This window comes from Prosopis cineraria, unplaced genomic scaffold (genome assembly GCF_029017545.1).
Source record: "Prosopis cineraria cultivar Desert tree isolate PC_DT_omini unplaced genomic scaffold, ASM2901754v1 PC3, whole genome shotgun sequence".
Classification (NCBI taxonomy): Eukaryota; Viridiplantae; Streptophyta; class Magnoliopsida; order Fabales; family Fabaceae; genus Prosopis; species Prosopis cineraria.
In genome coordinates this window covers 33,507,875-33,532,282 of record NW_026555334.1, presented here as the reverse complement: position 1 = coordinate 33,532,282, position 24,408 = coordinate 33,507,875, and the positions used below count along the sequence as shown (strand labels likewise).

The 24,408-nt window shown below is 33.8% G+C and overlaps 2 protein-coding genes and 1 long non-coding RNA gene across 8 annotated transcripts; 1 reads left to right on the top strand and 2 right to left on the bottom strand.

The window, feature by feature from the left end:
- Positions 1-2,934: 2,934 nt before the first annotated feature.
- LOC129305931 (probable WRKY transcription factor 72) lies at positions 2,935-5,804 on the top strand. The gene is made up of 4 exons (XM_054946156.1): positions 2,935-3,201; positions 3,728-4,246; positions 4,394-4,507; positions 4,619-5,804. The coding sequence occupies exons 1-4, from the start codon at positions 3,133-3,135 to the stop codon at positions 5,498-5,500; spliced, it is 1,584 nt and encodes a 527-aa protein (XP_054802131.1). The 5' UTR covers positions 2,935-3,132; the 3' UTR covers positions 5,501-5,804.
- A 461-nt stretch (positions 5,805-6,265) lies between these two features.
- Positions 6,266-11,403, bottom strand: LOC129305930 (translation factor GUF1 homolog, mitochondrial). Of its 6 annotated transcripts, XM_054946153.1 has the most exons (13): positions 11,216-11,401; positions 10,906-11,113; positions 9,896-10,646; positions 9,305-9,461; positions 9,139-9,193; positions 8,804-8,871; positions 8,625-8,729; positions 8,472-8,543; positions 8,196-8,309; positions 7,735-7,875; positions 7,592-7,651; positions 7,118-7,318; positions 6,266-6,644 (listed from the first exon to the last, which is right to left on the bottom strand). In XM_054946153.1, exons 1-12 carry the CDS (start codon positions 11,257-11,259, stop codon positions 7,153-7,155), a joined length of 1,941 nt encoding a protein of 646 aa, XP_054802128.1. In that variant the 5' UTR covers positions 11,260-11,401; the 3' UTR covers positions 6,266-6,644; positions 7,118-7,152. The 6 variants fall into 6 exon arrangements, with proteins under 6 accessions (XP_054802128.1, XP_054802124.1, XP_054802126.1 ...); XM_054946149.1 differs by having other exon boundaries at positions 10,906-11,401; XM_054946151.1 differs by having other exon boundaries at positions 6,266-6,641; positions 10,906-11,401.
- Positions 11,404-13,192: 1,789 nt separating this feature from the next.
- Positions 13,193-18,926, bottom strand: LOC129305189 (uncharacterized). Its single transcript, XR_008591918.1, has 3 exons — positions 18,108-18,926; positions 14,688-14,762; positions 13,193-13,673 (listed from the first exon to the last, which is right to left on the bottom strand). It is a non-coding gene; the product is annotated as an uncharacterized LOC129305189 (long non-coding RNA).
- Between the last annotated feature and the right edge of the window lie 5,482 nt (positions 18,927-24,408).

Here is a 24,408-nt window from a genome sequence, read left to right as displayed (position 1 = left end):
AGGAAGAGAAAGAGCACTATATACTACAAAGAATTCAGTATCAAAATTATTTTTTCCTTACTCTCTCCTTTTCTTCTTTATTTTTGTACATCCAAATTCTTCAGTGTGCAGTGCAAATAGAGATGCCCATTTACAATAATGCAAAGGACGTCAATATTTCAGAAGCTAAATTAATTTGTCTAAACCGTCTTTAAATCAATGAGGAAAAAATTGTTCACATAAAATATAAAGTAAACAATGTATTCTCTTTGTTCAAAAATATAAACTCTTTTTAAGAGGTTGGGTATTAAAAAATGTAAGGTATTTTTAGTGTTTCAAGATGTGATCATTGTATGTTTTTTTTTTTCAAAGTACCTTTGATGAATAAATCATTTTATATTTATTTTAGAGTAAAATACTCTATTAAATAAAGGTAAATATGAAAAGATAATGTTAGTTTGAATACTAGTAATTACCTTATAGGAAATAAGATTCGGTTAAAAATGTCTTACATTTTTAAATGGAAAGAGTATCACATTCATTGAATTTTGTGTACTATAAAGAGCCTCATCTAGTTGAGAGTTGAAAAGTATTATCTACAACATGTAAGCTCTTTTTATTATAAATAATAATATGAATATGAGTTTCTCCTGCCAAGGGGAAAAAATCAGAAAAGCAAGAGAATCATCACATCAGCATATTTTTGCTGTGTTTAAGATCATTTCTTCAGTTCCGTATAAATTCAGAGTATTTGTATCTCTGTCATATATTAATCTCAACACTAAGGTCGATTTTTCATTTTAGTTAATTAATTAAAAATATACACATTGTTAGTTAGTAAGTAGTAATTATAATAATAAACAGAGCTTCATATAGAGCCAGTTGTATCAATTACCCTGAATCGAGTTATACCATTGGATCTTCTCATAACTAATTAGAAAAAATATAAAGTGTGGTGTTTGAACAGCAGGAGAACGTTGGTCATTAATTAAAAGGATATGCTTAAATGCCCAAATCACATGTTTAGCTTAGCTAGCTAGTCACTTAATTCAAAGGCTAATCCAAAAACCATTGACCTACTTCAATAAAATAAACCTCAACTTGCCCCCAAAAGTCTCTTCCTCCACATTTACAAAATTCATGAGTCTCTATAGACTGACGCAATTGGACCCAAAAAAAAAAAAAAACTCTCTCTCCTCTCTCATCATCAGATGTATAATTATTCTATGAATTATTAAACACAAGTTCATTGATTACGTAAGCCATGCAACCTCTTCAAGCTTTGCAGAATAATTAAGTCGCAATTAAACGTATAGAGAGGTTAGATGATAAAACCATATAGGTAATACTTGCTTTTAGACGCAAGAGAAAGACTACTAGCTGGCTAGCTAAGCTAATGGATAGACTGAAAAATATTTTCGCACGTAAACGCTTTGAATAAGACCTCTTCAATATAAATTAATGGAACATATATATTATTATATAATTAACTGCATAACAAAGAAAGGTAGAATTAATATTGTTACTGTGAGCTCGAATCTGTAAAGCATGAGATCCAAAGATAGGCGTCGCCTAACTTAATTAGAGAGAGGTTAATAAATATGGCTCTTATATACCATGGATCAAAATTTGACAAACAATCAATGCCAAAGGCCATCATATATATTAGTGTGATATCTGTGAATAAAAATTATGGGTTGGGATCGGATTGCTCGTAGTTTAATGTCAGTTTTAAAACCTCGGGTTATTACTTAGTGGCCAAGTGATACAAGTATAAAGGGGGTCTTCGCTCTTCACACGGTCATGTATCTAGCTGAAGAATTAAATATATGTGTGAATATATAATTTTCATATAAGTAATGACCCTATTTGCACCATGCATCCCGGGTTTTTTAATCCGAGTGACGACTTTCAAGAATGCGAAGAGTATTTTAATTTCTAAACAAGATCAAGTGTCAAATGGATGAGATTGTTATATAGCTCTCAGATCCCGAGGCATATGCTTTGTATCCCACCGAGAGACCTATCATGTTTAATTGGATTCTGAGATTCAAAGGTTTGGAGTTTCTGAATATTGAGCTACTCGAATCAAACAATTGGTCTTTAGCCATCCAAGTTTGCATTCTTGCGACCGAATTCATGTTTGGCACACCTAACTGAAAATATTGGAATTTGTAAAACTCATATTTGATGACTTGGACCATCAGTCCGAAATCTGAAAACTAGTAATTTATAGGCGATCCATGTTTTGCAGTGGTTTGAGAAATTTTTAAACATTCTCTTAGCTTGGAGGTTTGAAACCAACGATTTAGACTCGATCAACTACGGACCACGATCTAATTGTATTAATATTATACTATTCTTTTCCCCAAGTTATATATGTTTTATACTCAGTAAACTTCTTACGCTAAAAGCGTGTTAGCTGTTGATACCTAATTCATATACAAATGGGTTTAGTGTAGCTAGGAGGAACCTTGAGAGAAGACTGTGAACAATTATTATTATGATCTCTCTAATAATAATAAATTCCTTTTAACACGTAGAGAGCTAGATAGAGATTCTTCATTTTATCAAATAACTAAACAGACACATATATTAATTAAGAGAGGCATAAGATATAAGAAATAGGGTCAATGGGAGTGGACAGCAGTGCAAGAGCGAGGGAGCACAGAAGGCGTATGGACCGCAGAGCTGAGAGCGAAACAAGGCCTCACCATTGACAAAGACGTACGTACAGATCACAAGAGTTCAGTCGCCGCCATGGCCAACCCATTACATATTGCTATTTTGACCCTTTAGCCATGTGACGTCCTCTCATCTGTACGAAGCTTCAACTACAATAGTAGTATTATAGTAAACCAAGTAATCACATATACAATTTGTACTCTCTCTCTCTCGATCAATGATGACTTAGATTTCAGAGAGATATATAATTATTTTAATGTAAAGACGGGAATGAGCTTGGCAGAAATGTTGACCTTTTAAGAGTGTGGCTGCGTAATGGAGGAAGATGAGCACTCGGATCTGCATCTATTTATTTCTTTAGTTTAGGAGATGTGTAGTTGATTGGTTTGTGAGGGGCTATATATACTGACATACATAACCATATTATGGAGTGTATTTACGAGGTAAGAGAAAAGGTCCGCGTCTGAAATGTCAGTGGAGATCTCGGCAAAACTGTCTGGTCCTCGTGGCCTTGAAGCAGATTGCTATGTTCAAGAGGTTAGGAAACAATCCTTTGCATCTTCTGCAATTCTTACTTCTTTAAGAACTCTTGTTGCTTTTTATGATTTTTTATCTTGACTTTAACTTCAAGTGTTATCAAAATGTTTCTCAGGGTGTGCATTTAGATATGGATATTATCTTGTATCAACCAGGTTGTATAAGTATTCATGATCACAAGTTTTAATTGAATTTTATTTCACTTCAAACATATATGGAAAGAACGTTGTCTATATGATTCAAACTCATAAATCAAGTATCATATAACAACCTCAATTTTGTTGGTAACTAAAATACTGTGGGAACTGGGAACTTCAATTTTACCAATCCGGCACAAGAGCTGCATGATTCATGTACTTTGAATGGTCCATGAGCTATCGTTGCACTCCGATCAGGGCAACGCAACGGTAGTTTGATATAAATTGAATACGGTCCATTGCTTCTCTTAATTTACAAACTATGGTTCAGAAATTCAGGTCAAAAGCTAATTGATTGCATGTTATTATTTATTTTTTTTCTAATGAAGAATGATGAACTCAAGTCTGCTAAAGAAGAGATGGGTGGGGTGAAAGAAGAAAATGAAAGGTTGAAGGTGATGCTGGACCGAGTCGAAAAGGATTATCAGTCCCTCCAATTGCGTTTCTTTGATATCTTGCGGAGAGAAGCTTCTGAAAAAGGCATAGCAGATTCAGCCAATTCCCATGATGAAACTGAAGAGCCTGAGCTCGTGTCACTTTGCCTGGGAAGAAGTCCAAGGGACCCTAAAAAAGATACCAGAATTGGCAACTCGACTAAACTAAAAGAAAGTGAAGATCTGGAGGCTCGCCTTACCCTTGGATTAGACTCTAAATGTGAAGTATCAATGGAGGTGGTGTCTGATCAGAGCCCAGTAAACAGCTCAGGAGAAACCAAGGAAGCAGATGTTGGTGGAACATGTCCAACAAATAAATCTCTCAAAGCCAAAAATGGAGAAGATGAAATTTCAGAGCAAATACCTGCCAAGAGAGCGAGGGTTTCTGTCAGGGCAAGATGTGACACTCCCACGGTTGGTATTTGTCAAGGTTTATACTTTCAAATGTTTAGCACCACTAACATAGTATTCTCACAGATTTTAACTATTAAAAGTTAACAACGAATTTCTGTTTTGATGGTTTTATGTCTAATGACACAACTGATATACCTTCATAAACAGATGAGTGATGGATGCCAGTGGAGAAAATATGGACAGAAGATAGCCAAAGGGAATCCATGTCCACGTGCATACTATCGCTGCACGGTTGCACCAGCATGTCCAGTCAGAAAACAGGCAAGCATTATGATATGTATAAATTTTAGAAGTTTACATAGAGATAGAATGTAGATATTTTCATAAACTAATTTCACATTAGAGTAAGCTTAATGAAATGCCTGACTCTAGGTGCAAAGATGTGCCGATGACATGACCATCTTAATCACGACATATGAAGGGACCCACAACCACCCACTCCCAGTTTCAGCCACAGCCATGGCTTCCACCACTTCAGCTGCTGCTTCCATGCTATTGTCAGGTTCTTCAACATCTCAGCCTGCGGACAACATTTTTGCATCTTTCACAAATGCTCCTAAACTGCTTAATGGTCAAAACGTTGGACATGTCGATCTATCAAAAGCAGAACAGGCCTTCTTGCCCAACCCTGCATCACCTTTGTTCCCAACAATCACTCTGGACTTAACTTCTGCTTCATCTTCATCAACCCATGTCAATAATCGTCCACCTTTGAACTTTGCTTTAGGCCCAAGATTTCCTCCAACAAGTCTAAGTTTTTGCTCAGCGGAGCCCAACATTCCACAAGCAGTATGGAGTAATGGAATCCTTAGTAATGAGAAAACCCACATGAGGTCTCCTGACCTGGGAAATCAATTTCAACAACAGTTCCATCTAAACTGCATGCAAAACCAGGCTCCTTCACGGGAGGCTTTAGCAGAAACCTTAACCAAAGCAATCAGCACAGATCCAAGACTTCGATCAGTAATAGCTGCAGCAGTTTCATCTATAGTGAGTCAAGGATCCACCAATCTGAACCAGCTGAGGGGAGGGGAAATTTCAGAGTTAGGGTTGAACTTGAAACAAGGAGAACATGCCCAGTTTGCTTCTTCCAGTACGTTGACCCAAAATGGGAAAGGATGCTTACCAGGTTATTTCAACAGATTGTCTTCAAATTCTTATACTGGAAACTTCATGCCTCTCCAACCTCCAGTTCCATTTTCTGTCTCTAAGAGAAGCGTGCCTCCTACCATTGGTGATCAGATCAATCATTAAGGTCCTCAAGATCAATTCACAATTTTAGATTGCCTTCCCTAACCATGGATGAAGGTCGGGCGCAATTCTGATTAACCTTTTCTAAGAGATCCATCATTTAAAAGGATCTCAAAATAGCAAGAAAGATGCGAAAGATGAAAATCAGAGGCTGAAGAACCGCAGGAAATGAATCTTGTCATCTTACACCGAGTGGATTTTAATTTCCAGCAGTGCCTAGATCCATGTAATACACAAGTACAGTATAAAAATATTTGTTTTTTTATATTTTTATTTTATTTATGATAGAATTTTTTTGGCCCTCCAATCCACTACATCAAAACGTTTTACAAAATTCAAGTCAGGGAATCCAAATCCAAGACAGGGTACCAAAAACTTAGAAGAGTCCATGACAATTTAGCAGTAATTTTCATTGCGTGCATCTTATCATTTGGATTATTGTGAAATAAATGAACGTAATGAGGCAGTAGACAGCCCTCCGCTGGCTTGTAGAAGTTCTAAAGTCCACCTTGTTGCGGTTTCTGCCTTTTCAAAGTGCAGAGTATACAGTTTGAATGATAAAACGCCCTCTCTAATGTTCAAGGTGAACTTTAGAAGAGCAAGAGCCAGCAGGTTTGCAACAGATTTTAAGATATAACCGGTTCTATTTCTTAATGTAGAAACAGATCACAAATTATAAAATGAGAAACAAATTAGAGAGCATATTTAAATTGCCAAACCAATCAAAAAAGTAAAAGGAAAAAAACCAATAAGATGAGCCCCGCAACAAGTGCCAAGCAACAAGCAATAATAGAAATTACATAATTAGGGGAAAATGTTTATCAAGCTGAGTGACCCTCATTTATGTACAACAGATTATCGCTAAAATGAACTATAAGAACAATTCTGTCTCCTATATGTATCGTTCCAGAAGGAAATCAGCTTCTGATATCCAGATCCCATGAAATAACAATACACAGATGGGCACCAATTCAAATATAATAAAGAAATTTAACAACATTATCAATGAGTTTAAATCGCTACGTAGGAGCCTCCCTTGCAACAAGCATCCTGCTTTCACTGCTTCCTTTATTCTTTTACGCAGCCCTCTTTCCATTGTATCGTGTATCGTCTTACAAATATGTCAGGGTACTGAAATCCAAACCTGCTGAACAGAAACAGAAGTAAAACGCGGAGAAATTTCAGTTGTTAATAACATGATTATCAGAACGACTGTCATGAAGTTCCCAGAACAATCATAAATCTTGGAAGTTGGGATCATGTAATCCAACCAATAACTTCTAAACAAAAACTTAATAAACCAATTAAAAAAGCCCAACGCTTGTTTAAAATTGCTTTTGACCTAGATGCTCAATGATAACGAATGGCATTTGAAACCTTCATCCATATACATGAGGTGCAAGGAAATGGATCTTACAAAATAAGAAATTGGCTCCTGTCTTAATGCCTATAATTCCATGAAAAAAAAAAATAAATAAAGTCAACAGGTACGATCGAGCCTCAAATATTAAGCTAGAATTCAGAGTCATATAGTCCCAAGCATCGTGTTAGTTGAGTTCTAACTTCTTAGATGCACCATTAATTCCATTGGAGTGTAAAAGGTAAAATACAGGTCCTTACAAATTTCTAAATGCTATCAATTTCTGACATGGCTGTCATGAAACTTTCAATAATTCATGGAATGCCTCTTGTGGTATATCGACGGAACCAACTCGTTTCATTCGCTTCTTTCCTTCTTTTTGCTTCTCCAATAGCTTCCTCTTCCGAGTAACATCACCGCCATAACACTTGGCAAGAACATTTTTCCTCATAGCTGAAATCCTACAATCATTGTAAAGACCATCAGTAGACCAGATCAGAAAGAGAAAAGTCCGTCGTCCCAAGGCATGTGAATCAATGACTTGATCCTCCATCCTATGCTTTGGTTAGAGGCTCAGAATCCATTTGCTTAACAGCTATTGAATATAGAAAGATTTACAGATGATGAAATCTCTGATCAAGATTAATAATTGTAAGCAAAAACACACAGTTCCATACCAACCACTCTAGTGAAACAGTCACTCGAAAAGACACATTAGCATAACAGAAACTTACGTCTCCCTTGCTATAACTTTTGACCCAACAGCAGCTTGTACGGTTATCTCAAACATTTGCCTGCACAGAATTTAGAAAATTGGTACCAATGAAGTTAAAGCAGAAGTTTGAAACTACGACTCTTTTATACGCCAAAGGAACACCTGTCTATAACTTTCTTCAATTTCTCCACTAGTTCACGCCCAACTCGATATGCTTTCAACTTATGAACAATGGTTGCCATTGCATCAACTGGTTGTCCATTCAAGAGAATGTCAAGTTTCACCAGATCAGATTGCTGATAACTGCAATAAAACCCATCAAATGCATCACAAGGGAGAAAAAATGCCACGCCAAATTTAATTTCACTAGCCTATATTATTTGATTACATGTGACAGCCAATAAGCACATGATGAAAAGTTGTAAATTAGAACACTCCTTTCCATCAGGTTTTGTAGGCTTCTTATTCTTATACTTTATTAGATCAACAAGCATGACATGACTGTTCTGAGTAGATATACATTACAGCATAACATCATTGTAAAGAAGTAGATAGGAACAATTGTGCGTGCACAACATTAATCATGCCAAAGAAACACAGGGAAAAAAGAAACAAGTACTAACTCTGCATCCTCATAATCGAATGAAGCATAGCCTGATGTTAGACTCTTTAATTCATTGTAAAAGTCGACAACAATTTCCCTCAAAGGCAAGCGATACTTCATGAAGGCCCGTTGACTGCAGAAGTGAGACAAACTACCACAGCTTCAGCCACGGTTAAGGAGGTCAAAGTACACACTAAAATCCCAAAATTTCAAGAAAAAAGAAAACCGAAAAAAATTGGGTAATAACAGTCCTTCATTAATGGCAACTGCAGAAACAGAGAGAGGGGAGGGAGACCTGTCAATGAATGAGTACTCCAATTGCTGCCCTCTTCTCTCAGAGCAAAGAGTAATAACAGACCCCACATACCTTTGATCAGCAACAAATAAGATAGTAAATATTTGCTTTGGAAGCATCAAATAAAAGTCCACCAGGGTTTACAGAGCTTACTGACTAGGGATGATAATTGTAGCTATCACTGTTGGTTCCCAACAGGTTGTCACTCGTTGCTTGGGATTAGAGGGTAATGCAGCAGGATTCTCAACTTGCAATTTGCTGGAGAAGCACAGCAATGGTATTAGTAAACGATAAAGAGAATTTATTCTGACACACCCAGATTTATCACCTACCTTCCATCAGAATACTCAAATATATAAGGTACAGTTGGAACAGTTGAGATGACATGAGCCCCATACTCCTGTTAGTTATCCATGAACAGATAGGATTTATCAGCATAGCCATAAATGGCACAAACAAATTAATGCTAATCGAGAAAACCAACCATCAATTTTTCAAAATTCATAACACCAACGCAGATTTTTAGCCAGGTGAGTTGCAAGACAAATCACAATCGCAACGTGTGGCGTGCGTCCAATAGGGAAATTTGGCACATATTTTATTTCATAAAAGAAATATTGACTATCAGCCTGAAATTATTGGATTCCATGAGGAGATATGTTGTTACCTGTTCAAGCCGCTGATGAAAAACATCCATGTGGAGTAAGCCTAAGAAACCACACCTGCTTTTAGTTCAACGGAGACATAAGAAAATTGTCCCCCCCCAAAAAGGCAACTACATGCATATTATAGCAGAATAATAGGATCCATTCTTTTAAAAGTAGATACTAGACCTGAACCCCAGACCTAGGGCCATGCTACTTTCTTTGGTAATAGAGACACTAGCATCATTACATGTCAATCTCTCTATTGCATGGTTGAGAGCTTCAAAATCAGATCCATCTGCTGGATAAAGACCAGAGAATACCATATGTTTTGCCGGTTTAAAACCTACAGTTTGGAAGCATTGAATCTATATTTAAAATAATGACTTTCCAATAAGAAAGGCAAAGGTACAGGCCAAAACAAACTATAAGTGATAACGTTGGTGCATGCACGCCCACAGAGAGAGGGGGAATAACAAAATTAATGACACGTCAATTTGATTGCTTACATACTTATTTTTCAAAAGTAAACAATAATTTTGGAAAGAATAAAATGGACTCAGGCCAGTTCCAGTAACTCTAAAATTTGCAATTACAAGGTATGTCTACAACAACTAAAAAGAAATTCTCAGTAGTAATGAGCAGTGAGAACAACCAACATGCATGGAACTCACAAACCACCAACTGAACTGTCGTATAAAATGATTTTATATATAGTTATTTTATCATAAAGTTGCCAACTAAAGTCAGAAGATGGAAGATAAAGAACGGTAGCTATACCTGGAAGGGGCTCTATAGTGCTTCTGGTATGGAAAAGTGTATCTCCAACACGTGCCTCTTTGGTTGAGCGCATGCCACTTACAACATAACCAACTTGTCCAGTAAGCAACATCCCAGTAGATTTAAGTTCAGGATGCATGATGCCTACATCCAAAGCTTCATAAGCCTGTCCAGTTGCAGCTGATGAAATTTTATCCCCCTTGCGCAGGGCACCATCAACAATAGCAACATGGCATATTACCCCTTTGTATTCATCATAATAAGAATCAAGCAAAAGCATGCGTAGAGGAGAACTACTCTTCCCAGGAGGTGGAGGTATGCGCTCTATGACAGCAGGAAGGACTTGCTCAAGACCCTGTCCTGTTTTAGCAGATGTTAAAAGTGCGTCACTTGGGTCAAGATCAAACATTGATTTTAGTTGTGCTTTAACACCATCAGGATCAGCAGTTGGCTGGTCTATTTTGTTTATGACGGGAATAATTGCTAGGTTGGATTCAAAAGCAAGATAAAAATTAGCAACAGTTTGCGCCTGCACTCCTTGAGCAGCATCAACAACCAAAAGAGCGCCCTGACAAGCCGCCAGTGACCTCGACACTTCATAACTGAAGTCTACGTGCCCGGGAGTGTCGATAAGATTTAGCAGAAAGTTTGCCGGACCTTGGTCGTCACTAGATGTGGTTTCCTCAATGCCGTGCTTATAGAACATTGTTGCTGTCTGGGCTTTAACCGTGATACCCCTTTCTCTTTCTACCTAAGACATTTCTAACTTCAGCAAATAAGTGGCATTATGGAATATAAGATTAAAAAACAAGGAAAATAGTTTCATCTATCAAAGTTACAGATTATTTCTCCAGTAATATAAGGCATGTAGAACATTACTACAAGGCAAATGTTACTTGAAGACAAAGGGGCTGCTAATTCAAAGCAACAGTTTTTGAGAATGCCCTTCATGGTAAATGAGACTGTCATGTGACATAGCACTAAATGAAATAGGTTGCACTTTATGGTACCTGCAACTTGTCAAGATACTGAGGTTGACCATGTCCCTTCTTAATAGTCCCCGTAAGCTCAAGCAGCCGATCAGCAAGAGTGGACTTGCCATGATCTATATGCGCAATTATACAGAAGTTCCTAATTAGCTCTGGAGTGTATTGAGTCAAATCTACTCGACTGTTTTCTTTGCTGTTTTGGCGTGGTTGAGAACAGAACAGTGCACGGCTTAGAGCAAAGCGACGACAAATTAGTCTGCTTTCTAATTCTAATGATATGCCTCCGTAAATGGAGGACAACGGGGTTGAATTAAACAACAGGGACAGGTACCTAGACTGCCCTAGCCTCTTCGAAGCTCTCCTCAGATAACCCATTCCAGGGTTTCAGGTTTGGGAGCTGCCCGCTCGGAAGTCAGAACAGAGGCAAGACAGAATGGAACGAAGCCGGCAAGCGACGTCGTTGGGGGATCTCATCTCAAGCGTCATCAATGGCTTGAGAAGGGACAGAACAGACAACCAACCTCATGAGTGGATGATTTCTTCATTGTGGATCTGGACATACCGACATATGAACCCACTGTTGTCTAATGTACATCTGGGCCCAAAGGCCTTTTTTTTTTTTTTTAACTTTGCCAAAGCTATTGTTGGGAGATTCATGAAAAGAATTTTCTTTCCTTTTTGTTTTGGGTACAAAAACAAAATTTTCTTTTTAAAACATTAACAATTGATTTGGATAAAAAAATGTATTTTTTATTCAATTTTTCAGAAAATTTTTAACTAATTAGAGCGTTTTTGTTTCTATGGGGAGTTGCAATTTTTTTAACTAAATAAATAATTGATTCTTACCCCGGCTTATGTTTGAGGCTCAAGTATTTATCATGTCAAGATTAAAGTTTGAGAAAACATAATTTTAAGTCTTTACACTTCACTCACATTTTATTATAAGTCTTTGTACTTTTTTATATATTCTAAGTTCCTACACTTTTATTTTTTAATATTTTAAGTCCCTAAATGAATAAAGTGTAAAAACTTGAGGGCCTAAAACACCAAAAAACAAAAATTATATGAATTTAAAACAAAAAAAAGTTATAAAAATTTATAGTAAAATAAAGTAAAGTGCAAGAACTTAAAGTTATATTTTCTCTTAAAGTTAACACTAAATATTTAAACTCATTCGACTTTTCAACAACCTTGAACCCGGGGGAACTTATGAACTTGCTATCAGGTTTACAAAATTGATAGGACAGTTAAAATGTAGCAAAATATTACAAAGTAGAGTAAAGCTACATTTTTCCCATCGAAGAGGTGGCAAGGAATCATCAGACTCGTCAATTAATCTCAATTTGCTAACCTTTTGCTATTGACAAAAATTTACACATAATAAGCAAGCATGAAAAAGAAAGTCCTAATTAAACATTTCACCCAAAAAAAAAGGGTTGATTAAACAGTAAACACTAAGGTTGGACTTTTCGTTTCGGCCCAGGAAAAAAAAAAAAACAGTACGCACATAGGTAGAGAGAATCACAGCATTTTGCAATCGATTTATATGATACAGTGCTTGTATGCTGCATGGCGTTAAGTGTAATGAATTGGACAACGCATGTGCCGAAGAATAAGGAAAAAGATTCAGATATATTATATTAAGAGACATGAGCTTTGATATATTATTGATATTGAATTATTTAAAAGATTCAGTTATATAACTCCGTCAATTAATTCCGGGGGGGGGGGGGGGAGAATGAGTTGGGGCTGCGAATCGAACGTTGCAGATTCAAGACACAGCAAGGACAGTTTTCTGTTGGATTTATTTAATTTAACACGTAACGGATATTATATATATATCATTAATACAATCCAATTAACGTTGCTATAAAAAACACTTTTGACGTGGCTTTTTTAAACATTTTCACATCACATAATATTGACAGATATAAAAAGTTAAATTATTCATGTCGCCTTTAGGAGTGGTGTGAATAAGATTTTCCACGTGACATGGTTTCTAGCATTTTTTTTAAGACAAATTAATTGACGTAGATAGAAGACTTTTGCGTCACTTTTTTTTAACAAAAAAAAGTGAGGTAAAAAGTTTAGGGGATTTTCTTTTGGATTGATGGTATTTTGAATCACCCTAAATCCCAAAAAAAAAAAATACCCCTATATTGTTAAAAAAATAGAGAAAAATAATAATTGATCATCTTTATAAATATTAATTATATACAAAAAATTTCAAGCTCTACTTGGACAATAAACATAAGGACAAGACAGCTTCTCCAAATGAAACACTGCAATTTTCCCCTTCCATGTTTACCTAGCTACACATCAAGCTCTACCAGTTAAACTTATTCTCACTAAAATGCCAAACTTGTAACTCCAGCAGTGAAGCCCAGACTACGGATGGAATCTCAAATTATAACTACATGAACATGTTATGATTCAGTCTATTATGCCATTGACCACAATCGTGGCTCGAGGTCCAAATGTTGGTGAAAATGTCAAGAGCAATTCTCAATCAAAAGTTTCAACTCTACATACTATATTTCATCAGATACATGTACGCCAAAATTATTGAGCCTATAGCTTGAACAATCACTATTGATGAAAAGAGAAACCGAGTCAAATATCAAGAAATACCTCTCCAACAAAACTCAACCTACGAGTAAATCAATGCTTGGATTATTGAACATGAGCATTCTTGATGTGATCCCTCATTTGGGTAACATTTATCTGCTTTCAACTGGGTTCTTTGAATATCATATATAACGACCTAACATTGATCGTAGTATGTAGACCTGTAAAATGTAATAGGGTAAAAGACCAAGCTAGATAAGCATTACATGAGTTTACTAGTTACTAATTTATATAAAAAGCATGTGAAGTAGAAGAAGGGCATAAATATATAATGTCAAAAGTGTATCCCTTTAATCAAAGGCAGGTACGAATGAATATATAATGTGGATGCAGTGAAGTGGGGATATATAGGATCTATTTGCTAACTTCACTTTTAACTTTTAAAAAATGCTTTTGATATTTTTAAAAGTTAAAAGTTGTTTGGGTATAAAAAATATGATGAAAGTATTTTTATAGATTTGTTTTTGAAAAGTCATTGAATGTGGATTTGCCCAACTTGATTTTCCTTAACTTTTGATATGTGCTTTTCAAATGTGATCCATTAATTTATGACATGATCATGCCACCCCTGATTTTTATTTAAAAAAATTGCAGGTAATTTTTTGATAAATCACATGTATAAATAACCAAAAACACACTTATTGTAAATGTGGGTGAAGATGGTATTGAAATGTGAATTTGCCAACTCTATTTTTTGGTAGATTTAAAATTATAGATGAGAGTTAAATTGTACCTACTTTTATAAATGACCATAATATTTATGTTTTAATTTTTTTAATTATTAAACTATATATTTTTTATTCTTGTTATTTAACATATTAAATTTTATTTTTTTCATATTTTTAATATATTATATTTATATAACAAAAATTATCAATTATTATAAATTAATGTTCTTTTTAATTATTGCATATTTAAAAATACATTTTAAAAGCACATATTTTTATTAATTCAAATAACTTTCAATTTGTCAAACTGACTTTTAAAAAAATATATTTAAATACAAATTTCTTTATAACAACTCACTTTCACTAAACTGATTTTTGTTAAATAAATTTTTATCAAACTGATTTTTGATAAATTGAAAATTAAATACACATATTTGCTGTGGATATATGTGTTTAAAAAAAAGAAACAATTTATGATAATATTGTTTGTCTTGGAAGTAGACCAACATGTTCACCAACCCCTCACTTGCACGTTGCTCTGCTTCATCCCACTTTACGTTTTCTCTCCTCTGCCTAAATAGACTGCTCAAACAAAACCAAACAGATATATATAATCTAGTTCAATGAAAGAAATCACTTCTGTGTGTGTGTGTGTAACCTCAATTTAATTAATTTCACTCCTTTCTCCATTCATTATGGGAATATAAAACCTGGTCACAACTTAAAAAGGAGTCAACAATACTCACACCTGATCATCAAACCCGTATCAACAATAGGAAGGCAGACCGCCCGCTCCTGTCACATGGACTTATTTGCTTGTCCAGTGAATATATCAACTAAATTTCCCATGTGCATCCCAAACAATTCTCTTTTATTATGTTATATCTTCTCCCTCAAGTTATGCAGTGGCAAAGGTGGAAAAAGAAAAAAAATGCTTTTTTTCATTTTCGGCCAAGAAAAGCACCTTTTCTTATCAACTTACGTATATTAATGTTTCTAACTTTTAATTTGAATATTTTATTTGATTTGAATCCATTATTATAGTTATATTAGGAAATATAAACCACAAACAGTTAAGATATCAAGAAGTTTACATCCTTAATTAAAAAAAAGGGGGGGGGTGCTCTCCAATCAAGGCATTATGCAAAGCAAATCTAACCGGACTAATACCTGACTTGAGAGCATTGAGAGTTCCCTTCACAGCCAGATCGATCAGTTCAGCTTGAAATGGAGAGTGTAACATTCATGAGCTATAAAATAAGGACACTGACTTTTTTTTCAGACAAGAAACTCGGCTCAGGAGCCAAGGGAAAAAAGAGAGAACACTCTCAGTTTAATAAAAAATTATATTATTCTTTCGTGATTTCGAATACAATGGAATGAGGGCTATTTATACTAGTCTTAAGTGGACAAGAAATTAATATCAATGGAGAGGTTATGGAAGAACTTAATTCTCAATAGAAGGGGGTTACAAGATTTTAAAGTACTTAACAACACTTATTGGGAGCCTCTGGAAGTTACAAACACTATTATAATTTATGGATAGGAAAGTTATGAAAATAGTAGGGGTTATGGAGATGAAGCATCTAATTTTGTCTTATTCTCTCTAGGTTGAACATGACTCGCCCTTGAGTCAAATTCGGCATCATCATCGAAATACACAGATTGATGAACAACTTTGAATCGTAGAGACTCCACAAACACCAAGAAACTCTACTTTTTCTGGATAGGCTAATGTGTCACTGACTAGACACGTCAAGCTAACAAGTTGTTGACATGATCGTCTTCAACATTTGTCAGAAATGTGTGTATAATCCCCAGTCTTGGGTTTTTGGACCTTTTGAGCATGATGGTAACATGTGTTTCACTTGAAACTGACCAAAAGTAAGTGTTCAACGATGGTAGTGGCAAACTGACCTCTATAACCTCACTTTCCAAATTCATACATCTTCGTCTCTTAGTCACTCGCCATCAGATTTGGAATCTTGCTCTAATACCAAAATGGCTTAAGAGCCAAGGGGGAACACTCACTTTAATAAAAAAAATTATATTATTCTTTCATAATTCTGAATACAATGGAATGAAGGCTATTTATACTAGTCTCAAGTAAACAAGAAATTAATGCCAGTGGAAAGGTTATAAAAGAACTTAATTCTAAATGGAGGGAGGTTACAGGACCTAAAAGTATTTAACAACACTAATTGGGAACTTATAGAAGTTACAAAAACTTATTATAATTTATGGATAGGAAGGTTATGGAGATAGGAGGGGTTATGGAGATGGAACACTCAATTCTATCTCATTCTCTTCGGGATGGACATGACTTACCCTCAAGTCAAATTTGGCATCATCACCAAAATACAGAGATTGATGAACAACTTTGAATCGTAGAGATTCCACAAACACCAATTCTGTCTCAAAACTGGCTACTGATAGATTATAGAAAATCCATTAAGAAGTAATCATAAAATACTCAAAAAGAGTTCTGTCCACTTTCGTTAGCCAAGAATTATGGGTAAGAGATTCCAGATAGAACTTTAATATCTACAACAGGAAAAGGCCTAAGTTACAACCATTTATTTGCTTCTAGCATACATTGTTCCCACAAGAGAGGTGAAGCTCAGTAAGTGCACTTGTGCTTCTAGCATTTTGATAATATAATAATTATGCATCATAAAGATCACTTACCCAAAGCCCCAAGAATTTTCACATCTACCGAAAGTTACATAAATTCTGGTCCAAGAATATGTAATTTGCTAAAGGTTAGGGCATAAAAATCAGAATTTGGTTTATCTTAAGATGCATGCCCCAAGCTAATCAGTAACATACATCTAATTAAGGTTAGGCATATTGAGCAGAATTGGCTAAATGATTTCAATATAAGAATTTTGATTTACAATAAGTACAATCTAAATTTTTGTCCAAAAAATGACCCGTTAGCATGTGTATGTAATTTCTATTCACAAGATTGTGACATACTTTAAGAGAGTATAACAAATGAAAGAGATGATATTTACAATAGATAAACCACTTTTGCTAGATCACAAAGCTGCAAACCAAGAAATATGTTTAGCACATACATACTGGTGGAGCCTTACCAGTCAGATCCTTCGCGTGATCATCTCAATGGCTCCAAGTCTTTAGTGAAGTTGTACTCAAAAAAATCAAAGCATATCAAATTGTAGACAGATATGTAGTTTGCTAACCTCCATTAGACATCTATGTTACTAATCCTAGTCCTAGTTGAATAATACCTAAAATCATAGACAGAACATAAAACAAGCAGAAAAAGCTATAGACCACCCAAAAGTCCAAACCCATGCATTCAATACCCCTTATTTTGACTGTCCAGGCAAATCCAGTACATTAAACAATCAACCTTGCAGATTATCAGTAGATAACACGAGACTCCAATTCCCAAAGAGGGGGCATATTACCATGTGCACATAATAGACATGGACAAACTTTCTTAATGCTTTTAGATTACAATTTTAGATCAAATTAAGTCAACATCCAGAAGACATGAAATTTACTAGGGAGAAGAAATAATGCAATTGGGTTTTGCAAAGTCCAGTTTCATTCTACTCCATTTATACTACAGGATGTGCTCATATACTCAATTTCTCCGCAAAATTCCCACATTATTCATTTGTGCAAAAGAGCATAACAAGAACTTGAAAATTGGATTCGGACACAGCAAAAATTGAACAATGTCAATAAGGGATATTCTTCATTCAATGATCCATGTATGACTGACCGAAGCGCTCATATAATTTGTAGCATACTCAAAACTGGGATCCTTAAAATGCTCTAATTTTTTCGGAATGCCAACTTCAGTAAGAAATTACCAGCAAGTAAATTTCAAAAACTTGAAAACTGAAATAAACACACAAGCTGATATAAGAGAAAGAGAATGAGAATGGAAACCTGAGAGATCAACCAGGCTCTTCCCATGCGCTTAACGAAATCAGTGGAGTCCACCATAGACGCACGGATGCTCGAATTCCTAATGGTGATTAAAAGTAAAAAGAATTTTAGAGCACACAAGCTTGAGCACAAAAGGATAAATATTCCAGCCTCCTATAGAACAGGCAGGGGATGCAAACTCAAACGAGCAAACAAGAGAGCTGACACGGTGTCCCAATGCTTACAAGCAGAAGATTTATTTGATTAATAAATAAATCTTTGAATAATAAACAACAGTGAGATTGACGGAAGTGAGGAAAAGGGCTGATCTGCAAGAATGAGAAGGCAGACTTGTAAAAATACACAAAAATAGTAGATTTACTAGTTCTTCTAGCAACGGTGTGAGCAGAAGCACGACAGTGGCGATGCGACGGCAGCGAACTATAGGAGTAGTGGCAAAGTTGCGATCGAAATGGAAACAACGACCAGGAACTAAGGTGGGGCGACAAAAGTGGCAAAGTTGTGATCTGAAAAGGAACTGTACCTAAACTGACACACACAACAAGCAATGTGAAGAAGAACAACAGTTTTCAACAATGAATGATCAGAAAAGGGTATGACCTTGTTGATGGAGTTTCAGAGCAAGTAGCTTCTAGTGACAAGGCCCTCGCTATCGATAAATTTCAAGAGGAAAAATGAAAATATAATGAAATGCCCGGGGCAATTTTAAATGAGAAGTGATGTCGCTTTCTAGGGAGGGACATGTCCTCAAGAAACTGCGTCCGTTCTCTAAAGCTACGTTTGATTCGAGAAGAGGGAAGCAAAGAGTAGAGAGGAGGGAAGATCCCCTCAATTTGATTAAGAGGTTTTAGATTTAAACAAGAGGAGAGGAGCTCTTGTTAGGCAAGGTGGGAGGGAGAAAAAAAAATTTAAAATTTTTTCTCCTCTCTCCTCCCCTTCTAACAAAATAAGATGTGTGTTTTGAAACCCTAATTGATTTAAGGGGAGAGGAGGAGAAAAGAAAGATCTTTCAAATTGAAGGATAGATTTTAGAGAGGAGGAAAGGAAAATTTTTAAAAAAAAAAATTTCTCTTCCACCTTATCAAGCAAGGGAAGGGGAGCTCCCTTCCCTCCAATCAAACAAGGTTTGAATAATATTTTATTTTAATTAAATTACCTTAAAGAATGACTATATGTGTTTAGTTTTTAATTTGTTAAAAATTTATTTTGTAAAAATTAATTTGGAAAAAGTTAATTGTTATAATAAAAATTTATATTTAGATTAAAAAAATTTATGCTTTTAAATTTAAATATACAATGATCAAAAAGATATTAATTTATAATAATTTATAATTTTTATTATACAAATATAATATATTATAAATATTTAAAAAGTGTTAAACAAATTTCAAATAACATAAAATTTAAAATGTTAAGTAATAAGAATAAAAATATAAAATTTAATATTGGAGAAAAAAACTATGTAATAAATAGTTAAACATTCATTAATATCGAATAGTTACATAATTAATAATTCGCTCTATAATATATAATATAATCTCTAATAGAATGTCAAACCTTATTCTTCTCTCTATCAGAAGCCATGCTTGAAATTGCACTCATAATTGATGATGAAAATGCATACTTATTATTATTATCATTAGTGTTAATCATATTTTCATCCTCAAAATCCTAAAGTCAAAATCAGTTACATATTTTTTCTAATAAAATTATGTATAGCCATTGTTGCACCAATTATACGAACTTACATCGCAAATGGATAACTAGGCGTGTGTTGTAAGATTGCAAATTTATTTTTTCAAACCCAAGAAGTCTTGTCAATCGTGATCCTTAAATTTGAATGATAGTAATTGAAAACCTTATTATTATTTGCAAATCCAAATGAATGCCTAAAATCTGGGAGGTGATACCTATAAATATCCATATAGCGTTGAATAGCCAACATCCAACAAATAATATTTATCTACTATTAAAAAATAGAAATTGTAGGATCCTAAAAGATATTGAAAAAATATTTTAAATTAGATAAATATGAAATATACTTTGGGGTGGATGTGAACAATTCATGTTCGGCCTTGTGAGTGCATAGTTAAATAAATGAGCATTATAGGTAGTCTCTTCCTATCCAACCATGACATAAGTGAAGCATATATCCCAATTACATGCAGCCGTTATATTTTATGTTGGAATACTTTTTCTTCCAATATACTTCCCTTACTCTTCAACACTGACCACACATGAGATATGTGTTTCATTAATTGCTCCTATAACATCTTTAAAGCATGACCAGTATTACGGGTTACCTAAAATTTTGGATGTGTATCTTGAAAAGTGTGATCTTTTAGTTAGATATATTCCTTTACTAGCTTCTCACAAGCATGCAATACATTTTTAAAATGTATGTTAACAGTATCTGCTGAATGTTAAAACTATTCCTGTGCCATCTTATTGCCCACCTCATGTCCAATAATATTTAGGAACATACCAATCATTTGATGAATCCATGTTCTTCTGGTTAGACACAGACCATGTTGCACAAGTTCATCACAGAGTGAAAGAAAAACATCATTTTCAATACGAAACATGTCACACCCTAGTACTAAGGGTATTGATAACTTCCAATGTTTTAATAAATTTAATAGTATTTTTAATGCAATTAGAAGTCATCTTGTGGAATTAATTAGCAAATATGTGATTAAGTAAATAATTATTTATGAGATTTAAGGTGAATAAAGTTCAAGACAATTGTTGAAGTTAGTAGATCAATTATGGCATTAAATCTGAGTTTTATTCATAAAGGGAGGCCCAATTTATGGGCCCAAAGTTGATAATTTTGAAGCCCACAAGAAATTGAATTCTGCCTAGTGATGCTATAGTACCAATTTTAAATGTCGTGACATTAGACTAGTTTTTAGCAAAATGCATAGCTTCACTTAAAATCATGTTTTAAGGGCTTCTAGCTATCATTTCCATTCTAGTTCGTCTTTAACCAGTAGCTGCACATCCATGGAGCATTCTAAGGTGGATAAAGAGTTTGGAAAAGCTTGGGAAACACTTGGGTCTTACGATTTGTGACAGAAATCATCCTTCCCAAGCTTTCTTCTCCCTTTTCTCTACATTTTAATATATCTTTTGCTGAATATTATTGCTTTATGCTGTTTTAATGGCTGTTAGTGGCTGAACACGTTTGACCTAGAGTAATTATATACTTGTTGGTGGATTAGAGCTTGTTTTTACCCATTAATTATGCTTAATATTAATTTTGATTGCTCAATCTTACATTAATTTGTTTATTTAATGTTTGGCCATCATTAAATATGAATTTGGGTGTTGGGGTTTTCCCTTAACAAAGGGAAATCTCATTTAGACCCTTAGATTAAATAATATGAGATTAGATTATAATTTAATTTGTAATTAAGATAAAAATATATCTAATTGCCTCATATAATCAAATTAGAGTGAGTTGGAATTAAAGTTGCCTCTTGGATAATTTTGTTAGAAATAACATAATTAATTTGAGAGAGGTTATTTGATGTTCGAAAGGCCCTCATAGCCATTCACACTCTTGATTAACAAATTACCATTAAAAATTAATTAATTGGGTAAAAAGCAATATCTATGAAGCTAGTAAGGGATTAGTGACTCTATGTTGCACTGGACATTTGTAGTTGCTAGATTGGAAATCTCATTGCATTTTATTCATTTCACTTTTTAATTTTGCTTAATCAATCGTTTCTAATTGATTTTTCTTAACGTGAACAAAAATAAAAATTTTATTGTCTAATTGCTATTATGTTTGATTCCTTATGGGATCGACCTTGACGCACTATAATTGCACTTTGACCCATACAATTGCAGTGAAACATTTTGTGTACATTAGGTATGATCGATATGGAATTTGAGATAACTCACATTCCAAAAGCCTAAATTAATCCAAGTTTAAGCCAAAAAATTGACGTATAATAAAAAAAATATTAGTCTTAAAAATTTTGTAGAAATTTTGACAAAATCTCCCCTGTAATTTGAACCTCTAAAAATTTTTACAATAACAAACCTATTAGCCAATCTAGCAAAGGATACTAGCTATATACCAATAGGTTACATATTAGAAATGTAAAACTAGGATCTAACTATGTATATGTGGAGCATTAACTTGCAATTATACAATACAATACAATACATAATGTCCCCAAAAAGGGATATTCATAATGCACTTCCTATTTCCAAAAAATAATATGGCCCCTCAATGACCCATAGGAGGCGCAGGGTCAGCTACAGTATCTGAGATCAAAGAATTTCTGATAAATAGCATTCCAATCAAAATTATAAATAAATATAAAGAATTTATGAAGATAATGACTAATAAAATTAATTAGAAAACAATTCAATGAAATAATTGAACATATACTTAATTAAAAATAAATAACAAATTTTCTCAATAACATAATCATGAAATTTAACAATAATAATAGAATCACAGAAATGAATTAAAATTTGTATTGCTCATAAAATATAAAAATTTTCAATAGTAGTGCAATGCGATAAAATGCTTCTGGAGAACCAATCTAAAAATGATAAAATTTAATTTAATTTAGGAGGATTTTATCAAAATGAATAACAAGCATGGACGCATAGTTCACAAGGGCAAATAGCCAATCAAACATAGACATACAGTCCACAAGGATAAGTAACAATCAAGCATGGCTAAAACCACGAAACAAGCACAGGCATAAAGCCCACAAAATAAGCGTGAGTACAATACTCACGAATATCCATTTCTCTGTTTCACATGCATTGACCTGCGTACAGGGCTAGTGTAACATCCCAATTTAAATTTTAATAGTTAATTTTGGTTAATAAAAATTTTGAAAAATATTTAGAGGTAAGAAAATTAGTAGAAAATAATTATTAAATCTAACTTAAGATATAATTCTAAATTAAAATTTAAAAAAATTATTAATTAATTAATTAAAATATTATTAAATTATTATTATTATTATAAAAAAAAGAGAAAAGGTATGAATAAAAAAAAAGGGAAGAAGAAGAAGAAGAATGAGCTTGCTTTCGGCGCCGCGTGCTGCAATCATTATATATATATAATAATAATAAAAAAAGGGAGAGAGAGGAAAGAAGAAATAATAAAAAAAAGATGTGGAACCCACTGAATTTTATAAAAACTCACCTGTTTCCTTCGTTTCTTTATTTATTCCTTCGTGCGCGAGCTGAAGCAGAGTGAGCGTGAGTCGCCGGTGCGGGAGATTTGAGTTTTTAAGGTAAGAGTTTTTAATAGGATATTTAGGGTGTGATTTTAAACTTTTCAAGACTAAGTAAGTGTTCTAAAAAATTTTCTTAGTCATCCTTCCTCTTTGGTTTCTGATTTTGTAGTGGTAAAAAATTTAAGATCTGGAAGAGGGATGAATTTATGTTGAATAAATATAATTTTTAAGGTTGTTAGTAGTATAATAAATATTATAGAGTATAAATTTATTGGTGATCTTTGAATTTGTGGCTTATGGATCAAATTCTAAACTAGATCTGAAAATATATGTTGATTTATTGAGGTTTAGATGATTATTTGGGATGAGAAATGAATTATTATGGCTATAGGATTATGATTCTAAGCTAGAGACTCAATTTTTAATTTTTGAGTATTTTAGGTACGAATTTATGAAATAAAAAGAAAATTTTGATAATAGAAATTAGTTTAGAAGCTGATTTTTAGATTATTAATGTTTATTGATAATTAAAAGAGGATTTAAAAATTTTACTTAATAGTGTTGACTCTAGATTTGTATTAAGATTGAGATTAGGAATTATGTTATATTTTTAATTCTATTATTAGAATTATTTTATTAGTTTCAAAAATTGAAACTAATATTTACAAATAATATGTTATTTATAGATTGTATTATTGGTGAAGATTGTGGTGGAAGAGAAATTGTAAAGAATAATTTATTGAAAAAGCCACGAGGTAACCATGCTTTTAATTTGTGATTAGTGTTACTTCATGTTAATTGGGTGATTATTGACAATTATATGAATATATAAGTGTAATCATGTCTTTCAAACTATTTTATTTTTGGTATACTTTGGATGACTGTAATTTTAATATTTGGTTTACTTTGGATTGGTTAAAATGGCATGATTATGAGGCCAAATAACTGGCTTGTGTTGAAAATTGACTAAATTTTTATTTTTTTTGTTGGGAGTATAAGAATGGACAAATGTGATTTAGTTTACTTATTGGGAGTATAAGGATGGACAAATGTGATTTAGCCTAATGGCATGTGGGAGGTAAAAA